Source organism: Gnatocerus cornutus, chromosome 1 (genome assembly GCF_029298725.1).
Source record: "Gnatocerus cornutus isolate USDA-ARS CGAHR chromosome 1, icGnaCorn1.1, whole genome shotgun sequence".
Taxonomy (NCBI): Eukaryota; Metazoa; Arthropoda; class Insecta; order Coleoptera; family Tenebrionidae; genus Gnatocerus; species Gnatocerus cornutus.
In genome coordinates this window covers 35,272,483-35,298,245 of record NC_142233.1, presented here as the reverse complement: position 1 = coordinate 35,298,245, position 25,763 = coordinate 35,272,483, and the positions used below count along the sequence as shown (strand labels likewise).

General features: G+C 38.5%; 7 protein-coding genes across 9 annotated transcripts; 3 read left to right on the top strand and 4 right to left on the bottom strand.

The window, feature by feature from the left end:
- Nucleotides 1-55: 55 nt before the first annotated feature.
- Nucleotides 56-2,993, top strand: Orc1 (origin recognition complex subunit 1). The gene is made up of 5 exons (XM_088045823.1): nt 56-871; nt 917-1,079; nt 1,643-1,762; nt 1,807-2,283; nt 2,329-2,993. The coding sequence occupies exons 1-5, from the start codon at nt 225-227 to the stop codon at nt 2,560-2,562; spliced, it is 1,641 nt and encodes a 546-aa protein (XP_087901949.1). The 5' UTR covers nt 56-224; the 3' UTR covers nt 2,563-2,993.
- A 1,276-nt stretch (nt 2,994-4,269) lies between these two features.
- Nucleotides 4,270-6,094, top strand: LOC148182112 (3'(2'),5'-bisphosphate nucleotidase 1). Of its 2 annotated transcripts, none has more exons than XM_088033660.1 (5): nt 4,270-4,438; nt 4,695-4,819; nt 4,867-4,986; nt 5,030-5,449; nt 5,497-6,094. In XM_088033660.1, exons 2-5 carry the CDS (start codon nt 4,700-4,702, stop codon nt 5,749-5,751), a joined length of 915 nt encoding a protein of 304 aa, XP_087889786.1. In that variant the 5' UTR covers nt 4,270-4,438; nt 4,695-4,699; the 3' UTR covers nt 5,752-6,094. The 2 variants fall into 2 exon arrangements, with proteins under 2 accessions (XP_087889786.1, XP_087889793.1); XM_088033667.1 differs by having other exon boundaries at nt 4,689-4,819.
- Nucleotides 6,095-6,124: 30 nt separating this feature from the next.
- Nucleotides 6,125-10,313, bottom strand: caly (ubiquitin carboxyl-terminal hydrolase calypso). Its single transcript, XM_088033646.1, has 3 exons — nt 9,030-10,313; nt 8,762-8,985; nt 6,125-8,712 (listed from the first exon to the last, which is right to left on the bottom strand). Exons 1-3 carry the CDS (start codon nt 10,180-10,182, stop codon nt 8,488-8,490), a joined length of 1,602 nt encoding a protein of 533 aa, XP_087889772.1. The 5' UTR covers nt 10,183-10,313; the 3' UTR covers nt 6,125-8,487.
- A 999-nt stretch (nt 10,314-11,312) lies between these two features.
- On the bottom strand, nt 11,313-15,465 carry LOC148182110 (uncharacterized). The gene is made up of 4 exons (XM_088049278.1): nt 15,388-15,465; nt 14,764-14,910; nt 13,442-13,489; nt 11,313-13,394 (listed from the first exon to the last, which is right to left on the bottom strand). Exons 2-4 carry the CDS (start codon nt 14,872-14,874, stop codon nt 11,445-11,447), a joined length of 2,109 nt encoding a protein of 702 aa, XP_087905404.1. The 5' UTR covers nt 14,875-14,910; nt 15,388-15,465; the 3' UTR covers nt 11,313-11,444.
- A 696-nt stretch (nt 15,466-16,161) lies between these two features.
- Arp6 (Actin-related protein 6) lies at nt 16,162-18,257 on the top strand. The gene is made up of 7 exons (XM_088042349.1): nt 16,162-16,431; nt 16,476-16,554; nt 16,605-16,948; nt 16,995-17,110; nt 17,158-17,675; nt 17,721-17,849; nt 17,896-18,257. Exons 1-7 carry the CDS (start codon nt 16,269-16,271, stop codon nt 18,233-18,235), a joined length of 1,689 nt encoding a protein of 562 aa, XP_087898475.1. The 5' UTR covers nt 16,162-16,268; the 3' UTR covers nt 18,236-18,257.
- LOC148182108 (uncharacterized) lies at nt 18,242-20,427 on the bottom strand. Of its 2 annotated transcripts, none has more exons than XM_088042359.1 (6): nt 19,849-20,427; nt 19,682-19,803; nt 19,448-19,637; nt 18,803-19,404; nt 18,600-18,757; nt 18,242-18,566 (listed from the first exon to the last, which is right to left on the bottom strand). In XM_088042359.1, exons 1-6 carry the CDS (start codon nt 20,087-20,089, stop codon nt 18,242-18,244), a joined length of 1,638 nt encoding a protein of 545 aa, XP_087898485.1. In that variant the 5' UTR covers nt 20,090-20,427. The 2 variants fall into 2 exon arrangements, with proteins under 2 accessions (XP_087898485.1, XP_087898493.1); XM_088042367.1 differs by having other exon boundaries at nt 18,600-18,751.
- A 2,142-nt stretch (nt 20,428-22,569) lies between these two features.
- cbc (protein CLP1 homolog) lies at nt 22,570-25,549 on the bottom strand. The gene is made up of 5 exons (XM_088048473.1): nt 24,966-25,549; nt 24,750-24,920; nt 23,140-23,330; nt 22,773-23,089; nt 22,570-22,716 (listed from the first exon to the last, which is right to left on the bottom strand). Exons 1-5 carry the CDS (start codon nt 25,453-25,455, stop codon nt 22,605-22,607), a joined length of 1,281 nt encoding a protein of 426 aa, XP_087904599.1. The 5' UTR covers nt 25,456-25,549; the 3' UTR covers nt 22,570-22,604.
- Nucleotides 25,550-25,763: the final 214 nt, after the last annotated feature.

Genomic DNA, 25,763 nt, shown 5'->3' with positions numbered 1-25,763 from the left:
CCACCAACTAAATTCAGCTGTGTGCAACGGGGCTGATGGTGGGGATTTAGCAACCTAAATCAGTGCGCCAAGTTCACACCAGCAAAACTCCCTAGCCTTCGCGCCAAAACAAACTGTCAAAGTCAACAGGTAAACACACAGTTAGTTTTATTATTGTCCGTTTTCTAAGTGAAAAGTGTTAGTTTTACGTGATTTTACATCTCCACAAGTGTTGTTTTACCGAAATGTCGACAAGAAAGTCATCGCGATTGAGCAAAGCCCTGCAGAAAACCCCCGTGACTCCCGTCCAGACGACTTTTTACTCGCCACGTCTCAGAAACTCGGTAAAAAGAAACTTGAACAGTTCCTTTGGGGGCACCGACGACGACTGCCGTTCCCCCACGAAGCAGTCAAAAAATGACGACAAGGAGGACATCATTTTGGTGATAAACAAGAAGTCCTTAACCTGTCGTCGGAAGTGTTACTACTACGAGAGTGGCGATGATTCCGACGACTCCGTGAAGGAGAAAGGGGGCACCGCCAAACGGAAAGTCAAGGCCCCCTCTGAGAGAAACGAATACACGCCTTCTAAGCGCGTTTCGTTGGCTAAGGAGATTTTTTCGGGGGCACAGACCCCCAAAACCCCCAAAACTCCCAAAAACGCGATTGTGCGATCGACACCGAGGAGCACAATCAAATTGATACGCGAAGGGGTGATCACCCCCAAAGTGCAGGCGAGGAGCAGAGCTGTGGAGACTGAAAGCACCCCCTTGAGGCAGGCAAGGAGTCAGTTGCATGTTTCGTACGTCCCGACCAAACTGCCGTGTAGGGAAAAGGAGCACGGAGACATTCTCAGTTTCCTGGAAGGGAAGCTTCTGGATAAATGTGGAGGGTAGGATGAAACAACCCTAGGGAGACTTGCTCATGTTTGTTTTAGCTGTATGTACATTTCCGGGGTCCCAGGAACCGGGAAGACCGCTACTGTTACAAGTGTTATTGCCCATCTTCTGGACTCTGCGAAAGTTGGAAACGTGCCGGAATTCCAGTACGTTGGGATAAATGGGATGAAATTGACTGAGCCCAGGCAGGCATATGTTGAAGTACGTCGCTCTTTTACCACTTTACGATTTTTTTGTCACATTTATATTAAAGCAGTTAATGAAACTCTTTGGTTCTGAATGCATTGCAAAAGTTTAATATGCAATTTTGGATTGTCGTATAAATTGTTCTATCGAATTAAAGTAATCGTAAGTTGGTGTGAAACGTCAAAAAAAAAATTAAAGCCATTTTTCAATTAATTTTGCTGGGTTGTGTACACAGTTAAAATCTCTAGAATGTGAGCCTTTTTCTCAACCATTTTCCCTTTTGCTAATGTTAATATACGAGTGAAAAGTAGAAAATTCCCCAATTTTCATAGCTGTAACAAAAATTACTAAAATCACGAATTTTAATGGTGGATGTCAGAACATTTTGCTTCCTCTTGAAAACTAAAATTTCCAAATATTGTGTTTTTTGCTCTACAATTTTGCAATTTGGTAGAGTCAATTGATGGATTAAAAGTTGTAAGGGGCCTTAGAATAAATTGTTGGGTTTCGTTTTCATGAACAATTTTTCTCGAATAAAATTATCTTCCGCCGAACTCTGTTTAAACAATCAGTTTTAGATCCTCAAACAATTGACTGGGAAAACGGTGGCGTGGGAACAAGCCCACAGCATCCTAGAGGACAAATTTACGAAGAAATCTAAGAAGATGAAACTCCCGATTATCCTGCTAGTGGACGAAGTAAGTCGCAAATCCTCATTCCAACACTCATTTTAACTTTCCAGTTGGACATCATCTGCACCAAACGACAAGACGTGGTGTACAACATGCTGGACTGGCCCACCAAACCCAACACTCAGTTAATCGTTATAACGATAGCCAACACCATGGATCTTCCTGAGCGCCTCCTGATGAACCGCGTCACGAGTCGCTTGGGCTTAACTAGACTGACTTTCCAAGCGTACACTCACAAACAGCTCCAAGAAATCGTCACGAAACGTCTGTTGGGAACTAACAGTTTTAACCCGGACGCCGTCCAACTGGTGGCTAGAAAAGTGGCCTCGGTATCCGGCGACGCCAGGAGAGCGCTGGATATCTGCAGACGCGCCGCAGAAATCGCGGAAGTTGAAGGCGACCACACTTTAGTAACAATGTCGCATGTGAATGAAGCGTTGAAAGCTATGATCACTCAACCGAAAGTCAGAGCGATCAAGAACTGTTCGGTGTTGGAGCAGTACCTCTTACAGGCTGTGATTTCAGAAGTATGTCTAGTTTTCGTAATTCCTTCAATACAAGACTGTTTTCAGGTCGAACGAACTGGGATTGAAGAAACTGTCTTTACCAACGTGTTCAAAATGTTGGTGACGCTCTGCGCCCTCAATGGTTTTCAGACAGTTTCCTGCACAGTGGCGCTGAGGGCAGTTTCCAAGTTGGGCTCCTGCAGGTTGTTGCTCGTCGACCAGAAATGTAATGATATTGACCAAAGAATTATTTTAAATGTTAGTTCCGATGACGTGTACTACGCGTTGAAGGAGGAATGATTGACTGATTTTAATAAAAAAAACGCATATTCACAGTTTTTTTGAATTCTAGGGACATTGGTGCCGTCACCTTGGTGCGTGCGAAAGAACCAAAAAACTAACCTCTAAAAAGTGACAGACCGGTACGTCAGTGTCAAAGTCGCATTAAAAACATTCAAAAAAAGCAAAACGAGCTAGAATCGATCATCGAATTTTCGATTTTTAAAGGCGAATTCAAAAGTAAAATTTTCCGAGAAAAACGATGGTGAAAACCGTTTCTCAAAAACTCAGTTACTCCTTGTTAAGAACCTATACCTCCGTGCAAATTTTAGTGGCGGAAGGTGTATGTGAGCGCGCAGTGTATGTAGACTTTAGGGTAATTAGCGGCCGTTGGCAATACGTTTAAACTGGGGTGGAGTGGGGCACTGTCAAAATAAATTTGTTTACTATAACCTGAAAAGTTTTTAATTTTATGTAATTTCACGTAGACTTCGCGTATACACTCTGATAAGTTGGTTCAAAAACAATCCACGGTAGAGCCATTCCACATCCCGAGTTTAACTACAAGTAGAAAAAATACAGTCAAGGCAAGTGCGCCTAAAGAAAAGCATTATTTTTCATTTATTGTTGTACTGAACACATCATCTATTGACTCTGGCGATGTCTTTTACAAAAACGAGGACTGTTTTTTGAAATTACGACCAAGGTACTGCTGGTACTATCTTCATTACGAACAACGAACTAGAAGAACTTGCTGATGATGATAACCATTTCGTATATCGAGCTACTTTACACTTTCTAGATTTAACAAAAAACTATGCAACTATTCAAGTTTTTGTCAAAATTCAGAACTTCCTAATTTGTATTAACAGGCATATCACATTTCAAACTGTTCATTGTAAACAATAGCACCACTACATTTGTATCCTTAATAAATGTCTCGTCTACCTAATTTGTTGTGAAGTTAAAGTCCTAAACTTTTAATCACAATGGAATAAAACGCAATACCACTTTATTTGTAATGCAATTCATCGAAAATTGATAAACTTCATCGTTGTTATTATTTCTGTCAAGTGTCTGTCATCTGATGACAAGATGATGACAACACCAGTGCCAACATACAGTCGTAAAACTACCCTTTCACAGTACAACCCAATACATAAATTCTGTCAAATTTCGTGTACAGTCCCAAAATTTGGACGAATAATGACCTTGAAATGTGGTATTCAAAATAAATGAGGTTTATATCTGGACCGATCTGAACGAATCTTAGCTTTTTGGATTCTGCGTAAAATGAGCAAAATTCTTTAAGATCGGTTGTTGTTCTGTGGTTTTAAGTTTTTTTTTTCAATGCTTTGGAATTTCAACCGACATAATGCGTTTAATTTGAAAGTAAAAACAAAGTTTGACTTGAGTTTTTCGTCGGGCGGAAATTAAAGTTTTTCCTCGACCTTAAACAGTTTCAAATTCAAAATTTCATCAAAATTATGTACTTTTTGCTTAGGGAAATAAATGATTTCATTTCGACGTAAATCATTTGAATAAAATTTCTTTTCTTAAATAAGCATGTTGCGTTTATTTCTGTCAGAATTAATACATTAATTTATAACATAACAATAATTTTTAATGTTTGAACTAGCCCAACTAAATTCAGCTGTGTGCAACTGGCTTGGTCGGAGCTAATTCCCACACTTTTTTTCAAATTCTAGGGACATTGCTTCCGTCACCTTGACGCGTCCTAAAGAACCAAAAAACTAACCTCCAAAAAGTGACAGACCGGTACGTCAGCAGTGTCAAAGTCGCATTAAAAACATTCAAAAAAAAAGCAAAACGAGCTGGAACAATAAGTGCATTTTTTTACCCCAACGAATTAGCTTCTGTTGCCTCCCGAAAACCTGTAAGTACCGTCAAAATGGTCAAATTTCGCCGTTACGACACCACTTGCATCATTTCAATCCAATGTTTGGATTAGTGGAGGCTATCTAATCTGTTTTATGCTCGGATTTTTTAAGCCCGCAATGACTTGGGCTAAAGACAAGGTTGTTTGCTTAAAAGTAATGACAAAGAGAAATCGTGCATGACCCAAATAAGGTCAAGAGACTAAAAAGTACTTATCTGAGTGATTGTGGGTTTAGTAGTTTGTCGAGTTTCAGCACACATGGCTCAAAACGCTCCTTTAATTTTGCGTCTTTTGGCGTCTTCGGTGACTGCGGCGAACAGAGCGGGGAAGATTATCCGCGATATTATGACCAGGGGCGACTTGGGGATTGTGGAGAAGGTAAACAAACTCTTTGGGTAGTTGTGGTGCTAATTTAAACCTCGCAGGGGATTAATGATCTTCAAACCGAAGCTGATCGCTCGGCGCAGCGTTGCATTGTCGCTTCTTTGTCCCAGCAGTATCCAGACCTGAAGATCATAGGAGAAGAAGAAACTAACAACTATGAAGTAAGTTGATGTGTTGCCTTCAGTTTCTAATCAATTTTTGCAGGTTCCCAGCGACTGGATCGTCACCGACTGCGATAAAGTCGTCCTCGCCAAACAGTGTCCTCAGGAGTACGCCAATATAAGAAACGAAGATATTGTCGTGTGGGTAGACCCCCTGGACGGGACGTCGGAATACACTCAGGGTCTAGTGGAGCACGTTACAGTATTAGTCGGTTTAGCGGTGAAAGGCAAACCCATCGCGGGGGTGATTCACCAACCATATTTCAATCACAAGGCCGAAAACTCGGGACGAACCATCTGGGGCTTAGTGGGTGTCGGCGTCGGGGGGTTCGACCCCCAGTCTCCTCCAACAGGCAAACTAATAGTCACCACGACGAGGTCGCACTCTGACGGGACAGTCCAAAAGGCCTTAGAGGCGCTGAGTCCAGACGAAATTATAAGAGTTGGGGGCGCCGGACATAAAGTATGTGGTGTTGGTACGAATTTCCGTTTCTTAATGATTCTCTGCAGGTGTTGCTGCTCATTGACGGGAAGGCCCACGCGTACGTCTTCGCTAGTAAAGGGTGCAAAAAGTGGGACACTTGTGCGCCGGAGGCTGTGTTAGTCGCCACGGGGGGTAGATTAACGGACATGCACGGGAACCCTTACGACTATAGCAAGGAAGTGACGCATCCGAATAGTGGAGGCGTTTTTGCGACGTGTGGAGTTGACCACGACAAGTTACTAGCGAAAATTCCGCAAGAAGTTAAGGATAAGTTAAAGTGATAACTTGAATCTCAAAATCATATTCCAAGTCTTGATGTGTTGTTGACAAGTTGACCAATAAGGAGAATCAACCAAACTCCTTTCTGTAGGATAATCATAGACAAATCGTAGTGTCATTCAATTCTTATTTTTTATTGTTACCATATATTTTTTTATTTTACAGAGACAAGATTTTTCTACTCGAACTTTTAGTTGAAGCGTCAATTTATGTTATGTGTTTTGCACGTTCCGAAATAATTTACCAGTGTTAAACAAATGCAATAAATGTTTTAAGTGACATAGTCAAATTTTAGGAGTGTAAGATGTCTATTTTCTGGGATAATAAATTTTATTGAAAAACTAAGACTCTTGTGGGTAAAATAAAAATCTATCGGTAATTACATACTTTATACAGATAATACAGTTTTAAATCTACAATAAAGGGGTCAACGTCTTTCTAATTGAAGTCCATTTTTTGAAAATGGACACTACATTTGTTCCCAGTTTCCCCTTTCATTCGCTTCGCAATGTCTCAAAATAGTTCAGGCAAAATAAACATGAACCTTGGAATAATTCGCATTTTTGTGTGCATTTTATTGTCCTAAAGAAGTTAAATGTCAAAGAAAACAAATATTTGCAAATATCTTGTCACTGATGATTCCAATGGCAAAAAATTAGTACTTTTGACACGTTTATTAACAGTGCCAAAATATTTGAGCAAGAAAGAGCAATTTTAAAAAAATGTATTACGAGGGTGAGCCAAAATTTCCCTCTATTTACTATAAAATTCCGTAATTTTGGTAATTTTAACGTCAAGACACTCAAAATTGGGGTAGTTACTATTTTTTGCATGTTTATTTACTGTGCCAAATGCCAAAATATTAGAACAAGATAGAGCAAAATTTAGAAATTTTTACTCTTAGGAAGATTAAAAAAGTCAGCATTTTCTAAAAAATTACGTAACTTTGCCAGTTTAAACGCTAAAACAATAAAATTTGTTTACACTATAATTTACAACATACTTATTAACTTTACTAAATCTCAAAATTTTAGAGCAAGAAGAAGCATTTTTAGAAATTTTCATTGATAAGATAAACCAAAATTTCCTCCCATTTATTATAAAATTTCGTAAATTTGGTAATTTGAACGCCAAGACAATCAAAATTAGAGCAAGTTTTGATTTCGACGCGTTTAGCGTTTATTAACTGTGCTAAATGCCAACATATTAGAGCAAGAAAGAACAATTTTAGAAATTTTTGTTCTTCGGAAGAATGAAAAATGCCACTATTTTCTCTAAAATTACGTAACTTTGACAATTTAATCACTAAATCAATGAACTTTGTCGACGTTGTAATTTACGGTACGCTTATCAACTCCACCAAATTTTATAATTTTAGAGCAAAAAAAAGCAATTATAGAATTATTTTTTGGACAAGATAAACAAAAATGTTTCTCTTCATTCTATTGAATTCCATATCTTTGGTAGTTTTAACTCCAATACAATAAAAATTGGACTATTTACTACTTTTAACATGTTTATTAACTGTGCCAAATTTCAAAATATTAGAACATAAAATAGCAAATTTAGAAATTTTTACTCTTAGGAAGATTAAAAACCAGTCAGCATTTTCTAAAAAATTACGTAACTTTGCCAGTTTAAACGCTAAGACAATAAAATTTGTCGACAATATAACTTACAACACACTTATTAACTTTACTAAATCTCAAAATTTTAGAGCGAGAAGGAGCATTTTTAGAAATTTTTATTTAGAGGGAATCCAAAACTTTCTTCAATTTGTTATAAAATTTGGTAATTTCAATGCCAAGACCGTCAAAATTTGAGCAGTTATTTCTTTTGACGCGTTTACTAACTGTGCTACATGCCAGCATATTAGAGCAAGAAAGAACAATTTTAGAAATTTTTGTTCTTCGGAAGAATGAAAAATGCCACTATTTTCTCTAAAATTACGTAACTTTGACAATTTAAACACTAAATCAATGAACTTTGTCGACGTTATAATTTACGGTACGCTTATCAACTCCACCAAATTTCAAAATTTTAGAGCAAAAAAGCAATTTTAGAATTTTTTATTTTGGAACCGAACCAAATTTCCACCAGTTTCTAAAATAAAGTTTAGAAGGCAATTAAAACTTTTCAACAGTATGTGGTAATTGCCGCTGTCTATCTCACCTGAATCTTAGGTAAATGAGTCTAAATTGTACGATTTTAACAAAGATATGCATCAAATCCACCCTGTTTTTTTGAGAACTCTCAAAAACTAGAAGTTCTTGAAGAAAATAAGTACCATGAAAAAGAATTTGCAGAAGATTAATTTCATAATTTGCTGGAAAATTTCGTGGGTTAAGTTCGCTCAATGCTTCCTCAATCTAAAAAAAGGCACTAAGTTCTATGTTTCGACTGTGGTGCACAAAAGAATAAAATTCTTGAAATTTTGAAAAATACTTTCATATCTCAAAAATATTACGAAGTCTTTCTATAGCAAATTTAATAAGGTACAATTTTTATAATAAGCATTTTTGCCATTGGAATTACCAGTGACAAGATATTTGCTAATATATGTTGTCTTTGACATTTACCACCACGTAACTTTTTAAGCAGCACACCTATAAGTGGGAACTTTTGACATTTTGGAGCAATAAAATGAACGTCCACCCAAAAAATCAGGGAATTATTTCAAGCTTTTGAATTTTTTGCCTGGACTAAAACCTGTAATTCTTAAATAAATACATTGGTTTTCACCTCCTCCTCTTCACTTTCGTCCTGCCCTTCTTCCTCTTCGTGCCACTCGTCTCATGCTTCTTTGGAACTTTGGCGGCTTTCGGCTGTGGTAAAGTCCCCGGCCGCTTCGGCACCAACAAATGTTGTTCAACCAAATCTGCCAATTTCCCCTGTTCCGCCAACATCGACAGAAAGGTGCAAATAAACTCGTCGTAATTATGAGTCCTCCTACAATCATCAATCTGCAAGACAAAACCGTCAGAGTTGGCCCCTCTTGCACCCACTCCTTACTTTGTATTTATTTTGTTTATCATTTTCGTCCTTCAGATTGATTTCGCACATGCAAATCTCATTTTCCAAGTTCCTCAACAGCGCGAGGAGGTCCTGGGGGGCGAAAGTGTGGGGCTCCAGGAGCTCGGGGTGCTTTTTCTCGGCCACGACGGTGTCCCCGTCGCTGGTTCGCACTCGGGCCACCGCCCCATTCGCTGTGCTTTTCTGATCTGTTTCTTTTTTCACTACAAAACAGAATAAACAACAGAAATTTTATTCGGGGGCTTACTTTGCTTCTTTTGCTCCTCCTCCTGTTCCGACATTCTAATAACCACGAATCTCTTCAAATCGCGCGATGAGGGACTCGGCTGTTGCTGCTGGGCCCCCCAATTCCACGGCTGCGTGGGGGAGTTGAACGCAGAGCCGATTTCCGAAGACGTGTCGGTGCCGGAGGTGCTCGGCGCTGGGGACGTCTGGATAGTCAAGGGCGTCGCGTAATCCAAAGGTCCCAACGTGGTGACGGAGGCTTTGGCAGCGACGGCCGCTTCGTCCGAGCTGGAATGAACCTGGGGCGCTTCTTCTTCAGTGCTGTTGGTATTTACATTGTCCTCTTCCTTCTTATCCTTCTTTACTTTAACTAGGTGCTTCAAGGCGTCTAAGACGATCTGGCGGTTCGTCTTCAACATCTTAAGCTTGTGGTGGATGGCGAGTCGGCGGTCCGGCACCACCGCCATTAGATTAAAACGGATTTCGCTGCATTCATCGCCGGCGCTGATGGCGAGTCTGTCTGCAATGACCGCGCGGAACTTGTCAGTCCATTGGTCGCCTTCATTCCAGGGCCCGTGGTCAATAGGGTAAGGTTTGAGCCCATCTAACTCAAAGAGGCGCCCACTTATGGGCACAAAACTGACGAAGTGGAAGGCCTCGCCGGTGAAGCGCCCCGTTGAAACCCCGCTGCTCTTATCCAGCCGCCGCTTGGCTTGAGGCATGGCGTGGGAGTTGTGGGCTTTGGCCAGCTCTGGAGTGTTTCCAATAGCCCAGCCCTTGTTCTCTGGAGACATCCCGCGGGTGTGAGTCCTCAATCTCTCCAAAGTCGCCCCCAGGTGTAAATCTGCACAGTTCAATAGCACCGAGACCAAAGCGTGGGTTGCACAGCTATTGGGGACCATTTGCTGCGCGAAGAAGATCTCATTGACCACTTCTTCGTCGCGGACAAAGACTTCGGTTTGTTCGACGACTTTCCTCCGGGAGCGGCGCTCTTCCATCCAGCGGAAAAGGAAGATGAAGCCGTACACGGGGCCATCGAGAGATTTATGGATGTCGTAGATTTCCTCGACTTGGACCCCTTTCACCCCAAAGTCTTCCAAGAGGAGGGAGAAGAGCCCCGGGTCACTCTCTAGCTCCAGCCAGCCCTCGGTCAGCTCTTTTATGTCTACAGGCATTTTGAAAGGGGTGCAAAAGCGCGGAGCATCACTAATCGAACAGAAAGTCACATATTTACACCTGTCAAAACGGCGAGTTTGTTTGGGAAATGTCACCTGTCAAGAGTGTCATTTGTCATTCTCTGTGTTGGTTCTGTGGTTGGTTCAAGCTACGACATAAGGCCAAAATGTGTGTATTGTTGATTGCATATACAAGGTGTTTATAAATGTTTCTAGCATCAAGGGGGGTTTTGGAATTCCTGTCATGCGCTATTTTGCCGCTTTGTTTTCGTAGTGAATATAACTATGTTCACAAATATTTCAAATGTCACTTACGTCTACGACTTTTCAGTTACGGTTTGGGTTAAAATTATAGATTTTCGGGCTTCAAGCCACAACTTGAACAGTTTGTTTTCAGAACTAACTTTGTTCAAAATGATTGAGGTTAACTACAAATGTCAGTTGAAAAATCTAAACCCACATTTGTAACAAGCGGCAAAGTTATTTGGCATTTCATAATCATCCTTGATGCTAGAAACATTTATAAACACCTTGTACTTATTACACCGCAGGTTGATTTTCTTTTTGAGATATTTTACGAAAAAAAAACATTTCTTCTATCGGGTGTTCCACGGAAATTTTATTCTTTTAGATAAATTATTATTATTCAGAAGAATATTAATTTGTATTTAAAAAAGTGCAAAACACCCACCTTTGGTCGCCATGCATAAGATTTTTTATTTATTTTATTATTTTTCATCATAATTATACAATGTATCGAGAGATCAAATAAAAACTCATCCTCAGTTACCTTGGGAATTCCACAGCGTGTCCTTTTGACGGCAGGACGGCAGCTAATTTTGAAGTTATAAGATGAAAACTGTCTTGAAATGCCAAAGTCAGTGTTGTGATTAGTTTTTCAAATGTGAACTTTTTGCAATATAAATCAAACATGCCAGCGTTGTCAAAATCGTTCATTAAAATGTTCACAAAACTTCCATTTTGACGTCAAATTACTTGACCGAAAAAAGACTGTTTCTTCAATCAAAGACATGACTTGAAATTTCGAAGCCAACTGAGGATGAGTTTTTATTTGATCTTTCGATATAATTTTGAGTTTAAAATCAAATAAAAAAAATTAAAGATGCGACTAAAATTTTTGCAAATTTCCCTTTATTTGAACATACTTAAATACAAACTATTTTTACATGATTCATAAGCCTACCATTTAATTTCATCATCAAATAAGATTACCAAAATCAATAACAATATACACATAACATTCACATTTCAGGCTGCAGAGACACAATATGTGGTGGGCCATCATCGTCTGCATTCTTATACGCAATCGTTACTTCGTTGTTTTCATCCACATTCAATCCGATACAAACACATTTCAACGCTTCATTTGATAACTTTTTCTTGATAATTTCTACATAGTTTCTTGATTTAATTTGGTCAAAGGCCCTTAATGCATCCTGACAGTACTTGATCTCAATTATTACTGCATGATTTTCTGAATTGAACGCAATGTCAAGTATCCCTTTCTTTCCCCGCACTTCAGTGCAACTCATGTACTTTGATGATCTGCATAGACAGTGAAAAATCACGGAATGATATGCATCCTCATTGCATTGGTTCCATTTTTTGCTCACATGTTCAAATACGTTCTGCATAGAACTGATTAACTCCTTAATAATTCCATCACTTAAATCATCTGAGAACTTATCAAACACTGCTGTTACATTTGCAATGAGCCCATCATAATCAGGTTTAAGATGAGCTATAATCAGTTTTCTAAATTCATTCTTAATAAGTCCATTAGGAATTTTAATTTCAAATATATCTTGCTCTAGTCTTTTTACATATGTTAGATACCCTTGTTGCATGAGAAAAGAAAGAAATATATCAGGTTTTACAAGAGTCTTTGCGCTGTCTTCTAGTTTTAAAATCACATCACTCAGCACATTGAGATCATGTAGATCTAGTCGATATGGAATTTCACATTTGATGTGTTTTCCTGCCAACAACTCTTCAATTGCGAACAGAACAACTGGGATTTTAAGTCCCTCCTTTGCGTGCGCCATGATTCCAGATTGCTCCCAATAATCACTTAGCTCTTCGTTTTCTAAAGCGTTCACAATTGACCAAATGGGATATATTTTAACTCCCCTCTTTCCAATACTTTTGTATCCATTATAATATGAATCCACTTTTTCTTTAGGGAGTTTGTTCTCGCCCCGCCAAAACCTCTCAATAAACTTTGTTGTGAGCTGCTCCAATTCTTCTTCTGTTATGCCATAAAATTCTTCATACTTGTCATCGCTACCCAGTTCTCCTCTGAGAAACATGTGTTTTTTCACATTGTTCACTCCTGCAAAGCCTACTGAACCAATATAAGATATCCCTGTAATCAAAGCACGACCAATGAAACTGCTTTGCTGTTTCTTCAAAAGGTTTTTGAAGAGATTGGTAAGTAGACCATTAACTTTTCCACAAAGTTCTTTATTTTTGAAAATTGTGTTGTTAATCGGTGCATCATATTCATCAATTAAGAGATAAATTTCATGACCGAAATGTCGGTGTAGAACTTGAGCTAGGAATATCAAAGCTTTGTGTATATGTTCCTCTAAACATTCTTCCACTGTTATCGCTGTCTTTTCTTCTGAGATGCTGGCCATCATGTCTATAAAATTAGGTGGCTTTAGATATTTTAAAAAGATATTTTTATCGAATTTTTCAGGATGTTTTTCGGTTGACCACAAATCTTCACAATGCAGTAAATAACTGTGAGGTTGAAATGCATCTTTTATTGCATCGCTAAACAAACTCAAAATTGTCCGATAACTATGACCATCAACCGATTGGAGGTCCAAGTAAATGGTCGGATATTTCCCACGATGGTTAGAAAACCCATCCCAGTTAGAAATTTCGAAGTTCCCATCTTCAAACAGTCGCAAATTCATATCAGGAAATGCACGATCATTTTCTGGTGACCTCGGGATCTCTTGTCCCACTTTATCTCCTGTTGTGTATACCTTCTTCTCCACATACTCTTTTACCATGTTCATCATGGTGGATTTGCCGAATCGTCTTGGTCTTGTTATCAGAACAGCTGGTGAATCACGGAGAAGAACCTCTATAAATCTTGTCTTATCAACAAAGTGGTCTGTTTCTTTAATTTCCGAAAAGAGTGCAGAATAATAATTGATCTTCAGCTCACTGCAAAGCTTCTGTAAATAAGGCATTGAATTATTTAATTACTCACACAACAACTTACTTTGTTTCCAGAAGTAGCACCAGTTTCATCTGGACCGAGGGATGTACCCTTGGAAAAGAATTATATAGTTAAAAAGAAAGAAAAGAATTACATAGTTGCTGAATCAACAATAGCAGATTTTGATATACGGCAGAAAAGTGGTACTTTATCTCGAGCAATTAAATTGCCATCCATCATGTTTATAGTTCAATTTGCGTTTACTCATTGTAAATAAACGAATTAAACATTTTTTCAGTTTATGAGGATGTAATCGTAATATCTTACATAAAGTCCAGCTCATTGCTGCTATCAGTCCACTCTCCTGTGTAAGCTTTCTAAAATTCTTGGGTGTAAATCCGGCTTTCAACTCTTTAGGGAGAAAACAAGGAGATATGTATACATGAGGTAAATCTTGTATGCCGCGCGTCGAAAAACGCGAGTCAGAAATCGTCGCGAGCTTGCCGGGCTCTGCGCGGTAGCGTCTGCGCATCTTCTCTGCTATTGGCTACTGGGCATCACATGGTCAACTCATGACGTGCTCATCTTTGCTGTTTAATAAATTGCAAACGCAAAGCTTCTGCTGATGGAAATTCTCGAGCCATTTTAACATGCCATTCGATACATTTAAATTTCTTACATTATGTGTAGAAGTCGTGCGCTTTGGGATGGCGAGAGCGGTAGATGCGCAGTAAAAGCGCGCTCACATTTTTTGATTGACGATGAATTCAAAACGTTTAGTTGCGAACGGTGACCAAAGCACAATTCATTACTATTTGTACTTCTGTCAGAGAGGTGATAGGATATCACCTCTCTGACTTCTGTACAGACCAAAAAATAATTAATTTAAAAAATTACCAACATAGTTTTTTATTAATGGCGGAATTAATTATAAAATAATCGGAATATTTAGACAAATATTCTCATATAACGTAGATAAAGTAATGAAACACTTTTCTGTCATCAACAAAATGTGACCATAACCAACAAATCAAAAAGTCATGATTGACAGTATCGACAGCTTCCCTGGTGGGCTTTCGACCGTGAGTGTTTTTATTGGCTTGCTGTGGCGCGCAGTTTTAAAAGCTGCGCAGTAGCCACCGCGCAGCGACCCATCAGCTCGCGACGCTTTTTGCCACCAATCACGTGACCTAGATTACTCTCCTGTTTCCAGGCTTCATAGGAGAAAATTAGGGGAAAATTGAATAATAACGTCACCTCCTAATTTTCACCCTAAAGAATTGAAAGCCAGATACACCCAAGAATTTTCGAAAATTTACACAGGAGAGTGGATTGATAGCAATGAGCTGGACTTTATATGTATTTGAAACAAATGAATCACTTACTGCAGTTGGTTCAGCCGTGTCGTCAGGATTGGAATGCAGCCGTTTTTTCGATTTTATTGCTGTTGTGGAAGTTTTGCGTGTATTCCGTCGATTCTTTCTTCTACCAGACATGATGACCTCAGATGATGAGAAAAAATTGCAAGAAAGCTGTAGCAAAATAAAAACACAATTACTATTGGGAAAGAATGAGAATGACAAATACTAAAAAAAGTAAAATCGTTACACACCATTAAATAGAACAAATCGGAACAATTGGGAACAAAAGAGAAAAAAAAACAGCAAATTATAAGAATGCAAACAACTTACAGTACGAGTCAGCTTTTTTTTTGAACCTGTACCGAATTATAGGTTAAGTACAACACGTGTTACAACTTGATAGTAATAGTATTGATTTTATTAATTACTTTTGGATCTGAAAGCAATGTTTTTCTTATAATCAAGTGTAAAACGGTTAGAAAATGTACCACTTGCGTAGGTCATCCCGATTCAGTTATGAAGTGAAGATGCCACTGAGTTATTCGATTTATTTGAATTTTCGACACAACCGTTGACAATGAACGGAAAGCAGCAGACGAATTATATTTTACTTATAACAGTTAATAAATATCAAGACATTTTACTTACGTCTTAAACACAATTCAATGAAAATACAAACGCAACGGAACGCATGTCACCTGTCAAAAGTGTCATTTGTCCTTCGTTATTAGTGCTAAGCTACGACATAAGGCCAAAATGTGTGTATTGTTGGTTGCATAGACTTAAATGTAATTTTTAATGTTGAATAAATGACAATAAAATCTTGATTGCTAGAAGAGAGTTTTAGATTCTTTTTTCTGAAGTCTAAATTAATTGACAAAATTAGTCTTATTTTAATTTTTACAAAAAATCAACTTTTTAGAACTCAAATTAAAAAAATTTAAACATCGATAAAAAGTCAACAAAGTGCCTAATCAAAAAACTGGCTACAGATTCTTGTTTCTGGGGTTTAAAGTAATAAAAAATCGGTTTTAATTTTAAAAATTAAAATTTTCTTTTGCTCGATTTTGGCCCGAAAACATGAAAGTTTTTAGATCAACGCAAAATTTTGTTCTCAACATAATTTAATTCTTCTAAATCCATTTCTTTTATCAGTTTACTTCTAGTTGTTATAGTTTACGAGAAAACTTAAATTTAAAGTCTCTGGAACTAAATGTCACTTGAGCTAAACCACGACATACGTTTTAGCTGGTGTATCGTGATTGCATATTTTACCGTATTTTAACATTAAATAAAATTCCAAGTTTTTAATCATAAATCAAAGCTCTTTAAAATTTTTAAATCTTTTTTTACAGTTTATTATTAATAAAAAACGTTTTTTTTTTAAATTAAATTTGTAGTTACTTTTGTTGCGTCATTGGTGACACTGCCTGTCAATTGTCATTTTGCCAATTGACGTTTTCAAAACTCGCACGTTGTAAACAAAGTTTATAAAACAGTTTTTTTAGCATTTGAAGTAAAACCAGGTTATGGACAGTTCATTGAGCGAAGAAGAGGCCGAGGAGGTGCAAAGTGAGCCTAAAAAACCTCGCCACGACTCGAGAAATTACATTCCTGCTCGGAGGTACGAAAGGCAGAGGCCTAGACGATTGCGGGTGGCTAGCAGAGACTCTAATATTCACCAACCGAAAGGTAATAAACCGATACTGAAGACAAATAACGATCAATTGTTGCAGAGAGTAACTTACAGGGGCTAATTTTTGACAATGGGGGCCATACTATTAAAATTAATTACTCCTTTGAAGAGCAACCAAAGTGAGTGAGTTTTTTGTAGGGGTACTAGTAAACATAACTGCGAGTTTTAGAGTTATCCCCAACTGTATTATGAAGGCCAAGTCGGAGAGAAAACGGTTATTTATAGGTAGTCAGATTGATGAATGCAGAGACTGTTCAGGTTTATATTACTTGATACCAAATGAACGGGGGTACGTGACGAAATGGGACGTCCAGAAGCCCATTTGGGACTTCGTCTTCAGTAAAAACGTGTGTCCTATTAATAATTATCCAGTCATCATGACGCAGCCTTTGTTCAATTTCAAATCAATCCAAGACTGTTACGATGAGATATTTTTTGAGGAGTACGAAGTTCCTTCAATATTCAGGCTCAATCCTACAGATTTGGCGATGCTGCAGTACCACCATGAAATTGGTACCTTTTCTTCGTAATTCAATAGTTTATTAATTCCCAGTTGCAGGAGCAAAACCTCCGTGTATTATCGTGGACTCAGGCTACAGCTTCACCCATGTAGTTCCTTATTTGGAAGGAAAGAAGTATCTCAGCGCGGCGAAGAGAATAAACGTCGGAGGAAAAGTGAGTCTTGATCCAGTCCCAGCACTCATCCCCTCGTAATTTTTCAGCTCTTGACAAACCACCTCAAAGACATCATCTCTTACCGCCAATACCACGTCATGGAAGAAACGTTCGTCATTAACCAAGTCAAAGAAGACACTTGTTTCGTCTCCAAAGACTTCAAAAGCGACATCCGCGCCGCCGAGTTGCCCCCAAGTAAAAACCGCATCCTCCGCAACTACGTGCTGCCCGACTTCAACAACATCCGACGCGGTTATATTCAAGACCCCGAAAAGAAGGACGAAATTGCGGAAAACTGCCAGATTCTTCGGTTAAATAACGAGCGATTTACAGTACCGGAAATCCTGTTTCATCCCTCGGATATCGGCATTAAAAGTATAGGGATTGGGGAGGCGGTGTACAAGTCGATTTTGTCCTGTCCTCAGTTTTACCAGAAGGATTTGGCGAGGAATATCATCTGCATTGGGGGGAACACCAAGTTTGAGGGGTTTAGAGAGAGGTTGTACAACGAGGTGAGGTCGATGATGTCAGCGTCGTGGAAAGTCAACGTGTACCAACCGGAAGAGTAAGAAAAAAGCGGTTTTATTGTCACCACTTTACTGTCTTTCAGTCCGATAACGTACAGTTGGATGGGGGGGAAAGTGTTACTGAAGGATCCAGCGCTGAAGAACAAGTTGGTCACCAAGCAGCAGTATGAAGAATTCGGACTCGGCGCGATCCAAGAAAGATTCAACGACTGGTAGTTGCAAAATTCTTATACAATTTGAACTACTGTGTTTTTATAGGGCTACTGAGGGTATTCATGAAGACAAGGAGGCGAAACCGAAACCTGAGCCCATCAGTTATATTGAACACGTGAAGAAGTACGACGTTTTTGGCAAAGGGGTCTCTGAAGAGTCACGAGAGGACGCGGCGAAAAGTGACGAAAATGATGTCAATTCGAGGAAAGGCGAAGAGGAAATTGATGTTTCCAGCAAGGCGGACGCGGATGAAAAGTCGGAGAACGGAAAAGTTGTGGTTGACGAACGCGCGAAAATCACTAAAATTGTGAAGAAGAGCACGCGGACGAGCTCCACGCCTGTGATTTATTCAGTGAAAATCGTGTCTTCAGTCTCAAGGGCGTAATATATTTCACTGCGTTTTCACAGTTTGTTCTTTTTTATTTTCACCACCTTCGTTTTTCGGCGGTTCAAACTTCACCTTCTTCTCCTTGTTACCCTTCTTCTTCCTCTTCCTCCTCTTCTTCTTAGTTTCCACCGGCAACTTCGTATTAGGATAGTGCGTCATGTACACCTCCTTCATCCCCACGCAATCAATCGTCCCCTTCTTCGCCGGAAACCGCGCCAACAACTCTTTCAACAGATCCTTGTCGAGTTTCTTAATCCTCTTCTTCTTCATAATCCCGAAGAAAATTTCCGGACTCGCCCGTTTATCCGGGAGCGCCAAAATAAAATGCCTATACAATCACCCCACCACTCCTTCAACTCACCCAAAATCCTTCCTCAACCTCTTCTTCTTCGGCTTCATCGCCAAAAACTTGCAGCGCTCAAACAGCAGCTTCGTTATATCCGGGCCGTGGATCTCGAAGTTGCTCAAAACGTGGCCATGCGTCACTGTCTTCTCCTTGCTGCGGAGTTCTTTCTTTAACTAGAAGGTTTGTAACAGCTCTGTTGCGACCGCGTGTGTTTATACTTGCAAGAAGTTCTTGTTGACGCTCATGTTCTCCATGTCGAGGACCCGCAGACGCTCGGACTTCCTTAAGACGGCGGCGAGGTCGTACGCCTCCTCCGGAGTGAAGATGTTGTTTCCAACTTTCACCATCTCCAGAGACTTGTTTCTGGTCAAAGCTCCCTTCAGGAGGTTCAGGGGATGATGCGCCAATCGGTTCCAGCTCATGTCTAAAAACCGCAGAGTTTTACTTCTTCGTATGAAGCGGTTGATGGGCCTCATCGCCGGGCCGGTGCTGATGCCATTCCAAGACATGTTAAGCCACGTTATCTGCTCGTTTTTTATCATGGCGCCAAAGAGCTTCTTGTTCCCAGGAGCTGTGAAGAAGCCGTTCCACGACAAATCCAACTCTTCCAAACACTTGTTTTCTAGCAGTAGCTGGTGGAGAGTTTCTCCAGAATCTTCAGTGAGATTGTTGTGCCCAAGATTCAACTTCTTAATGGAGGTGTTTTCGATGAGACTCTGCTGCAGGAGGAGGAGGCCCGCGTCCCCCAAGTCGTTGCAACTCAAGTCGAGTTCTTGGAGGAACTGAGTGGTGGAGATGCCTTCGCAGAGTTTCTCAGCCCCTGGAGAAGATTCTCAAGGTTGGTTTGACGAAGTTGTTGGTACCTTCTCGGCCGATGCGGCACTCTTTTAGATTTAACACGCGCAGAGACTCGCTCTCGCGCAAAATGTCGCTTACAAGAGCTGTGGACTCCGGCGAGAGAAAACTGTCTTGGAATGTTAAGTATTTAACGTGGCTGTTGACTTTGAGGGCTTCGGCGATGCCGCGCATTTGTTTGAAAGTTATGCCGTAGAACTACAAGAACTGAAATGAAGTTGGTGCGGTGACTACTTACTTACTTTCAAGTTTAACGTGTCTGTGGTTAGAGAGTTTATTACTCTGCTCATTGGGACTATGTTCAGGTTTTTGCACATTTCGAGGTATTTGTCGCTACCATCAGGGCTGTGTTCTACTTCAGGAGCTGCAAAAAGGCACTAAAATCGTGTTTATACAAGTAGAAACTGACCGATATAATCGAGCGCTTCATCCAGGCCCGGGTTTGTTAAATTTGGGAAAAAACTTAATGTTAATCTTAGATCGCTTTTGGAACAGAGCTCTTGCGCCAAGCAGATGAAAGACGAGGTTTGCTTGTGTAAGAAGTATTGGCTACTGAATTTGTGGAGTAATTCGAGGTTCGGATCTTCAATTGATGTTTGAGATGGTGTCTCTTGGGGGCTTTCTTCGCTTAGGTTCGGCGGCTCTGCCATAATTTTGAACGAGGTCTTGTTAAAAAAAGTGTCAGTTTTATGTCAAAATTGAATCGAAATCGAACGGATGGTGGATGCGCCGGGTTGGTTTTGTTTTTACAGTGACGTGCAAAAATGGTGATCAACGGAAAATTTATTTTTTTTTAGAGAATGTGCGCGTAAAGAAGAGTAGTTGTCGACTTCCAATATAGGCGCATAATTTCTCAGCTTTGACTACGAAGCAAAATGTTAAACTTTTGCTTTTTGACAAAAACCAACAATTAATGTCCATTCACAAAATATAAAAATTACTATGGTTGGCGATACCAAATCACCCTAAACAGTTGGTAAGAGTGACAACCAAATGAACCTTTGACAATTATAATCTATGCTGTGATTATAATGCCATAAGAAATAGCTTCAGCCACGGACAAAAAATCTTAGACGTCAATGTCATTTAATTGTCGCATGGTGTAAAACCCCACTTAGAATTTGTAACCTTACTTTTTTGTACTGTCATTTTTGAGTTATAATTTTTAATTTCAAAATTTTCGGTGTTTTCAATATTGCAAGGAACTGACTGTAGATCATATCGCTTTGTACTAAAGATACTATTTTAATTTTATTCGTTTCAGTCTTGATAATTCTTAATTGTCAATTTGTCAATACTTTGATGTTTTGAACGTCAGTAATGGCAATGACAGTAAAGCACAGACTACACTCAAATTTTTGAAACGTCAGAAAAATGACGTCTAAGATTTTGTGTCCGCGACTGTATTTCTGCATTGGAAAGTTTCAACAAGACACTAAGAAGTTTTCTAAGGTAAACTAAAATTAAACAAATTGAACTGACATTTACAACAAACTTCAAAGTACACTCCCAAGAAATCTGATTGAAAAGTACACTCTGATTTTACAGAAATCAATGGTGAATTGATTTTTATGTTTTGTGATTATTTGTGGATATTAGTTGTTTTATAATTTTCGATTTTTTTAATTTATTTTAGGTTATTACATTTTGAATTTAATTTTTTTTTTTTAGTTTTGGATTTTTACATTTTTGAACTATCGAATTTTTAGGTTTTTAAGTTTATTGATTTTTGGAATTTTAGAATTTTAAAATTTTTGCATTTGGTTTTATTGAATTTTTAATTTCTTTGATTTGGAATTTTCGAATTTTGGAGTTTGAGTTTAAAATTTTTGAATTTTTGTTTTTTTGAGTTTAAGTTTTTTTTTTAATTTATAAAATTTTGAACTTTTTTTTTTAGTTTTGGATTTTTACAATTAAGAACTTTTGACTTTTTCTGTTTTTGAAGCTTTCAACATTGTTGAAATGTTTAAACATTTCTTCGAAACTACAACAGATACGTACAGTGAGAGTTTGAATGACAGAAAAGTCACTAAATCTACGCAATAAAAAGTGTACCACACGCGCGAAATTTCAAATAACAAAATAACCCCAGTTACTGTCAACCCTGTCAACCCATTTTGCGTAAGAATTTAGTGTTTTTAGTGTATTTTGTAGCATAATTTGCTGCCAACCTATATGTCAACTCTCGAAATCTCCCAATCTCTCACCGGATATACTATATGCGCCGTCGTTTTTCTCGTGTCTTTTTACAGAATCCGGTCTTACATATCTCAAATTCAAAAAATAAAAAATAAAACACAATTTTTCGATCAAAGGACATTCAGATTTAATTTTTCCAAATCTAATTCGGTCGATATCTCGCTTATTTTTGGAGCAAACTTGCGTTATTTAGTCTCATTTTACGCAGAATTTCACGCACATTCCAAAACTATATTTAAAATCTACGCCCGGCAACAAATAACTGAGTTATGAAAATTTAAACTTTGGTTATATGATTTTCATTTCTCAAATGTTAAAGCTCGATTTTTTCAAAAATAAATTAGATAAAAAGAAACGGACTTTTAGATTTAATTTTTGTAAATCTAATTCGGTCGAGATCTCGCTTATTTTTGGAGCAAACTTGCGTTATTTGGTCTCATTTAACGCAGAATTTCAGCCAGATTCCAAAACTATATTCAAAGACGATGTACGACAAAAAATAACCTACTTATGTCTGTTGAAAGTTTTGAATATTTGATGTTCAAATGTTTAAAGCTCGATATCTTCAAAACTACAACAGATAAAAAGAAACGGTTTGCGGCATCATTTTTTTCTCGTCTTTTTACATAAGGATCCGGTCTTTTTTAAATTTGTAAATTCAAAAAAACACACTTTTTCGACCAAAGGACCTTCGGATTTAATTTTTCCAGATCTAATTCGGTCGATATTGACATCCCGAAAACATATTTTAGTTCATATATAAATTATTTGCTCAGAATGCGCACATTTTCCAAAATCTGAAAATTTAATTAAAAAACTATTCAGTCGATATCTCGCTTATTTATGAAGCAACTCATTTTATGCAGAATTTCACTCAGAATCCAAAACTATGCTCAAAATCCTATGTTTATCCAACACAAAACAGAAAACGAAATGATAAAAAAACTTTATTTGATTGTACAAAACCTAATGACTATCCATAAACTGCATTTCAGACAAAAGTAAGATATTGTTGGGTAGCGGCTTCGGCTGCGGCGACAATAAAGTCACGGTTTGTCGGTCCGTATCCACATTCGTCCTGTACAAAAAAAATCAATAAACAAAACAACGATTTTCCTCCACTTTTATACGTACACACAAACGAATCCTGCGACATGCGAAGAAATAATATCCTCGTCTTCTCCTTCCGAAAAGCTAATAGCCAACAAATGATGCAGAATTCCAGGATTCGGCGAAACTGGAACCAACTTCGTTAAATGATCCTCAGCTTTCATTCCAAGAGGAAGGCAGGAATCTGGCAGAGCCGGCGCGCCGATTTTGTATATTTTGATTTCGCTCCATTTGATTTCGAAAGAATGGGGGTACATGGAGTTTTTTGGGGTCCCGTAAAAGTACTCTCGGATTCTTTGGTCGCGCGCTTCGGATCGGACGCTTTTTGATCTTTCCACGACCTATAATAATTTGAGGTAAATTCGCGTTTGGGGGGGGTTTTCGTACTTACGCCTCCACTTTTCTGGAGGAAGATGACTTTGACGAAGTTGGGCATATCGCGGACCAATTCGTTGTAAAGTCGTTCTTGGTCTAGGACTAGAATGACGTGGACTTCGAAGGCTTTGGCGGAGTGAAGGATTTGTTTGTAGCCTGTCCCTTTGATCCAACCACACGTGTTGATGATCACTCCAGAAGCTCTCGCTACCAAAAATTATAGAGTTGGGTCTAGATTCTCTAAATTAGTTCACAGTTCGGCGGAAGAGAATTTTATTAGTAAAAAATTGCTCATGAAAACGAAAACCAACAATGTCTTCTAGGGCACCTCCTTTTTCGAAAAAAGTCAAATTTCGAATCAACGCAGGTTGAATTACTTTTATTTTGAAAAATTATGAAATTTATGTATCAATATTTGGATTTTCCTTTTTTTTAAACTTCTAATGGCTTAGCGGTTTAAAATTCCTATAATCGACAACAGTATGTTTGTTGTGAAAAGTATTTATGTCATACAACTCTAAAACCAAGGCCGATGGATAAGAAATAACGTGGTTATCACAATGTCATAACTAGTTTTATAATAATTTTGGTAATTTTGGTAATTGAGGAAAATACAACTTTTGAGCCGTCAATTGATTCTACTAAATTGCCAAACTGTAGAGCAAAAGACCCAATTTTAGAAATTGTTAAGGCGGAGCAAAAAATTTCGACACCCTTTGTTTAAATTCTGAATGTTTTTATAATTTCAGTACATCGGCTACGAAACTTGGAAAAGTTACTACCTATGAGTTATGTACTAATTTTAATAAAAAGTCTAGAACGGAAGACAGACTTTTAAAATTTTCTTTTAAAAACGAAGCAAAAATTTCCGACATCCACCATTAAAATTTCGGAAAATTTATTGCTTCAGCATGAACTTTGGGAAAACGACTACTTTTGAACCGTGTATTAACTCTACCAAATTTCAAAATTGTAGAGCAAAAAACACAATAATTGGAAATTTTAATTTTCAAGAGGCCGCAAACTGTTCTGACATCCACTACTAAAATTCGTAATTTTAGAAATTTTTGTGTTATAGCTATGAAAATTGGGGAATTTTCTACTTTTCACTCGTATATTAACTTTAGCAAACTAGAAAATTGTTGAGAAAAAGGCGCACATTCTAGAGATTTTAACTATGTACACTACCAAGCAAAATTAACGCAAAGTCGGTCTATTAATTTTGCTTCGTTTTGAAGTGAAAGTCTCTAAAAACTGTCTGGTTTGCTCTAAAATTTTAAAATTTTGCCGAATTAATAAACAAATCTAAAGTAATAAAACCTGTAAATTTCATAGTTTCACGATCAAAATTGTCAAAATAACAGAAGTTTGCATAAATGCTTTTCTCAGCGAATATTCTGTTATCTATTATAGAATTTAAACCAGTTAAACCATTAAAAACTTAAAAAATTAAAACAATGCAATTATTGATACATTTTGAAAATGGAAGTAATTCAGTCTACGATGATTTAATAATTGACTTCTTTTAAAATAGTGGCTGTTCTAGAACACATTGTTGGTTTTCGTTTTCATGAGAAATTTTCTTCAAATAAAATTCTCTTCGGGCGAACCGTGAGTTCCAAGTACTTTTTTTGTTGATTTCCAGTCTCTCCTTGACGGTGTTGGCCAACTGGCTGACCAACATAGAAAACAACGCCACGTTGGTCTGCGGGGATTTGTGCCCAGTGTGGTAGACCAAAGGGGCTTCCTGTGAGAACCCCTCGTCGATCACCGCCGGTCTTTCAATCAGAAGCGCCCCTAAAACCACCCCTTAAAACAAGAAATCGTACGAGTGCACCTCACCTATCGTTCCAGGGATAGAAATCTGCCCTTGCCCCACATCTAAGTCGACGAAAATGGGCCTCCGCCCCATCCTCACGGCGTAGTTTAGCAAAATCCGACACACCGTCGATTTCCCCACGTCATTGGGGCCCACGATCATCGTCGTTGGCCCCTTTTTGTTCTCTCGCTCCGCTTCGATCCGCATCAACTCCAAAGCGGCGTGACAGTTGGAGTAAGTCACCATGGGGGTTTCTTTAGCCACGTAACTCACATCAGTCCTGCCTTTGATTTCAATGGTGCAACCGTGCCAGGTGAAGACGGCGACTTTTGCGCCTGATGCGAAGTCGTATGTTTTTCCTTTTACCAGTTCCGTGCCGAAGACTTCGGCGGTTCCACTTTTTAAGGTTAGGTACACTTTCTCGTTTTTTGCTTCGACTTCGAAGCGGAGTTCGTTGTCTTGGTCTAGCTTGAATTCTTGAATTAGACTCTTTTTGTCTTCACCTAAGGCCATTTCTGATGTGGACTAAACAAACACATTGATTGGTGTTGTGACAGGAAAAAGTGAGGTTAGGAGTAACTTCAACTCAATGTAGCCAACCTTCGATTCGTATATTCCCCCATGCGGGATTCAATGTTTCCCTTATTTTCTTATTAACTGTGTAAGATCGATTTCTAAGGTAAAAAAATGCGGTAAAAACGATTTCGGAAAGGGTTTCGTCATATTTGCCATAATTCCGGAGAAATCGGGAAAAATCTTTTTTGGAGCTTCAAAATTTTGGTCCTCTAGCGGCAAGCCGATATTTCAAACGGCTCTAACTC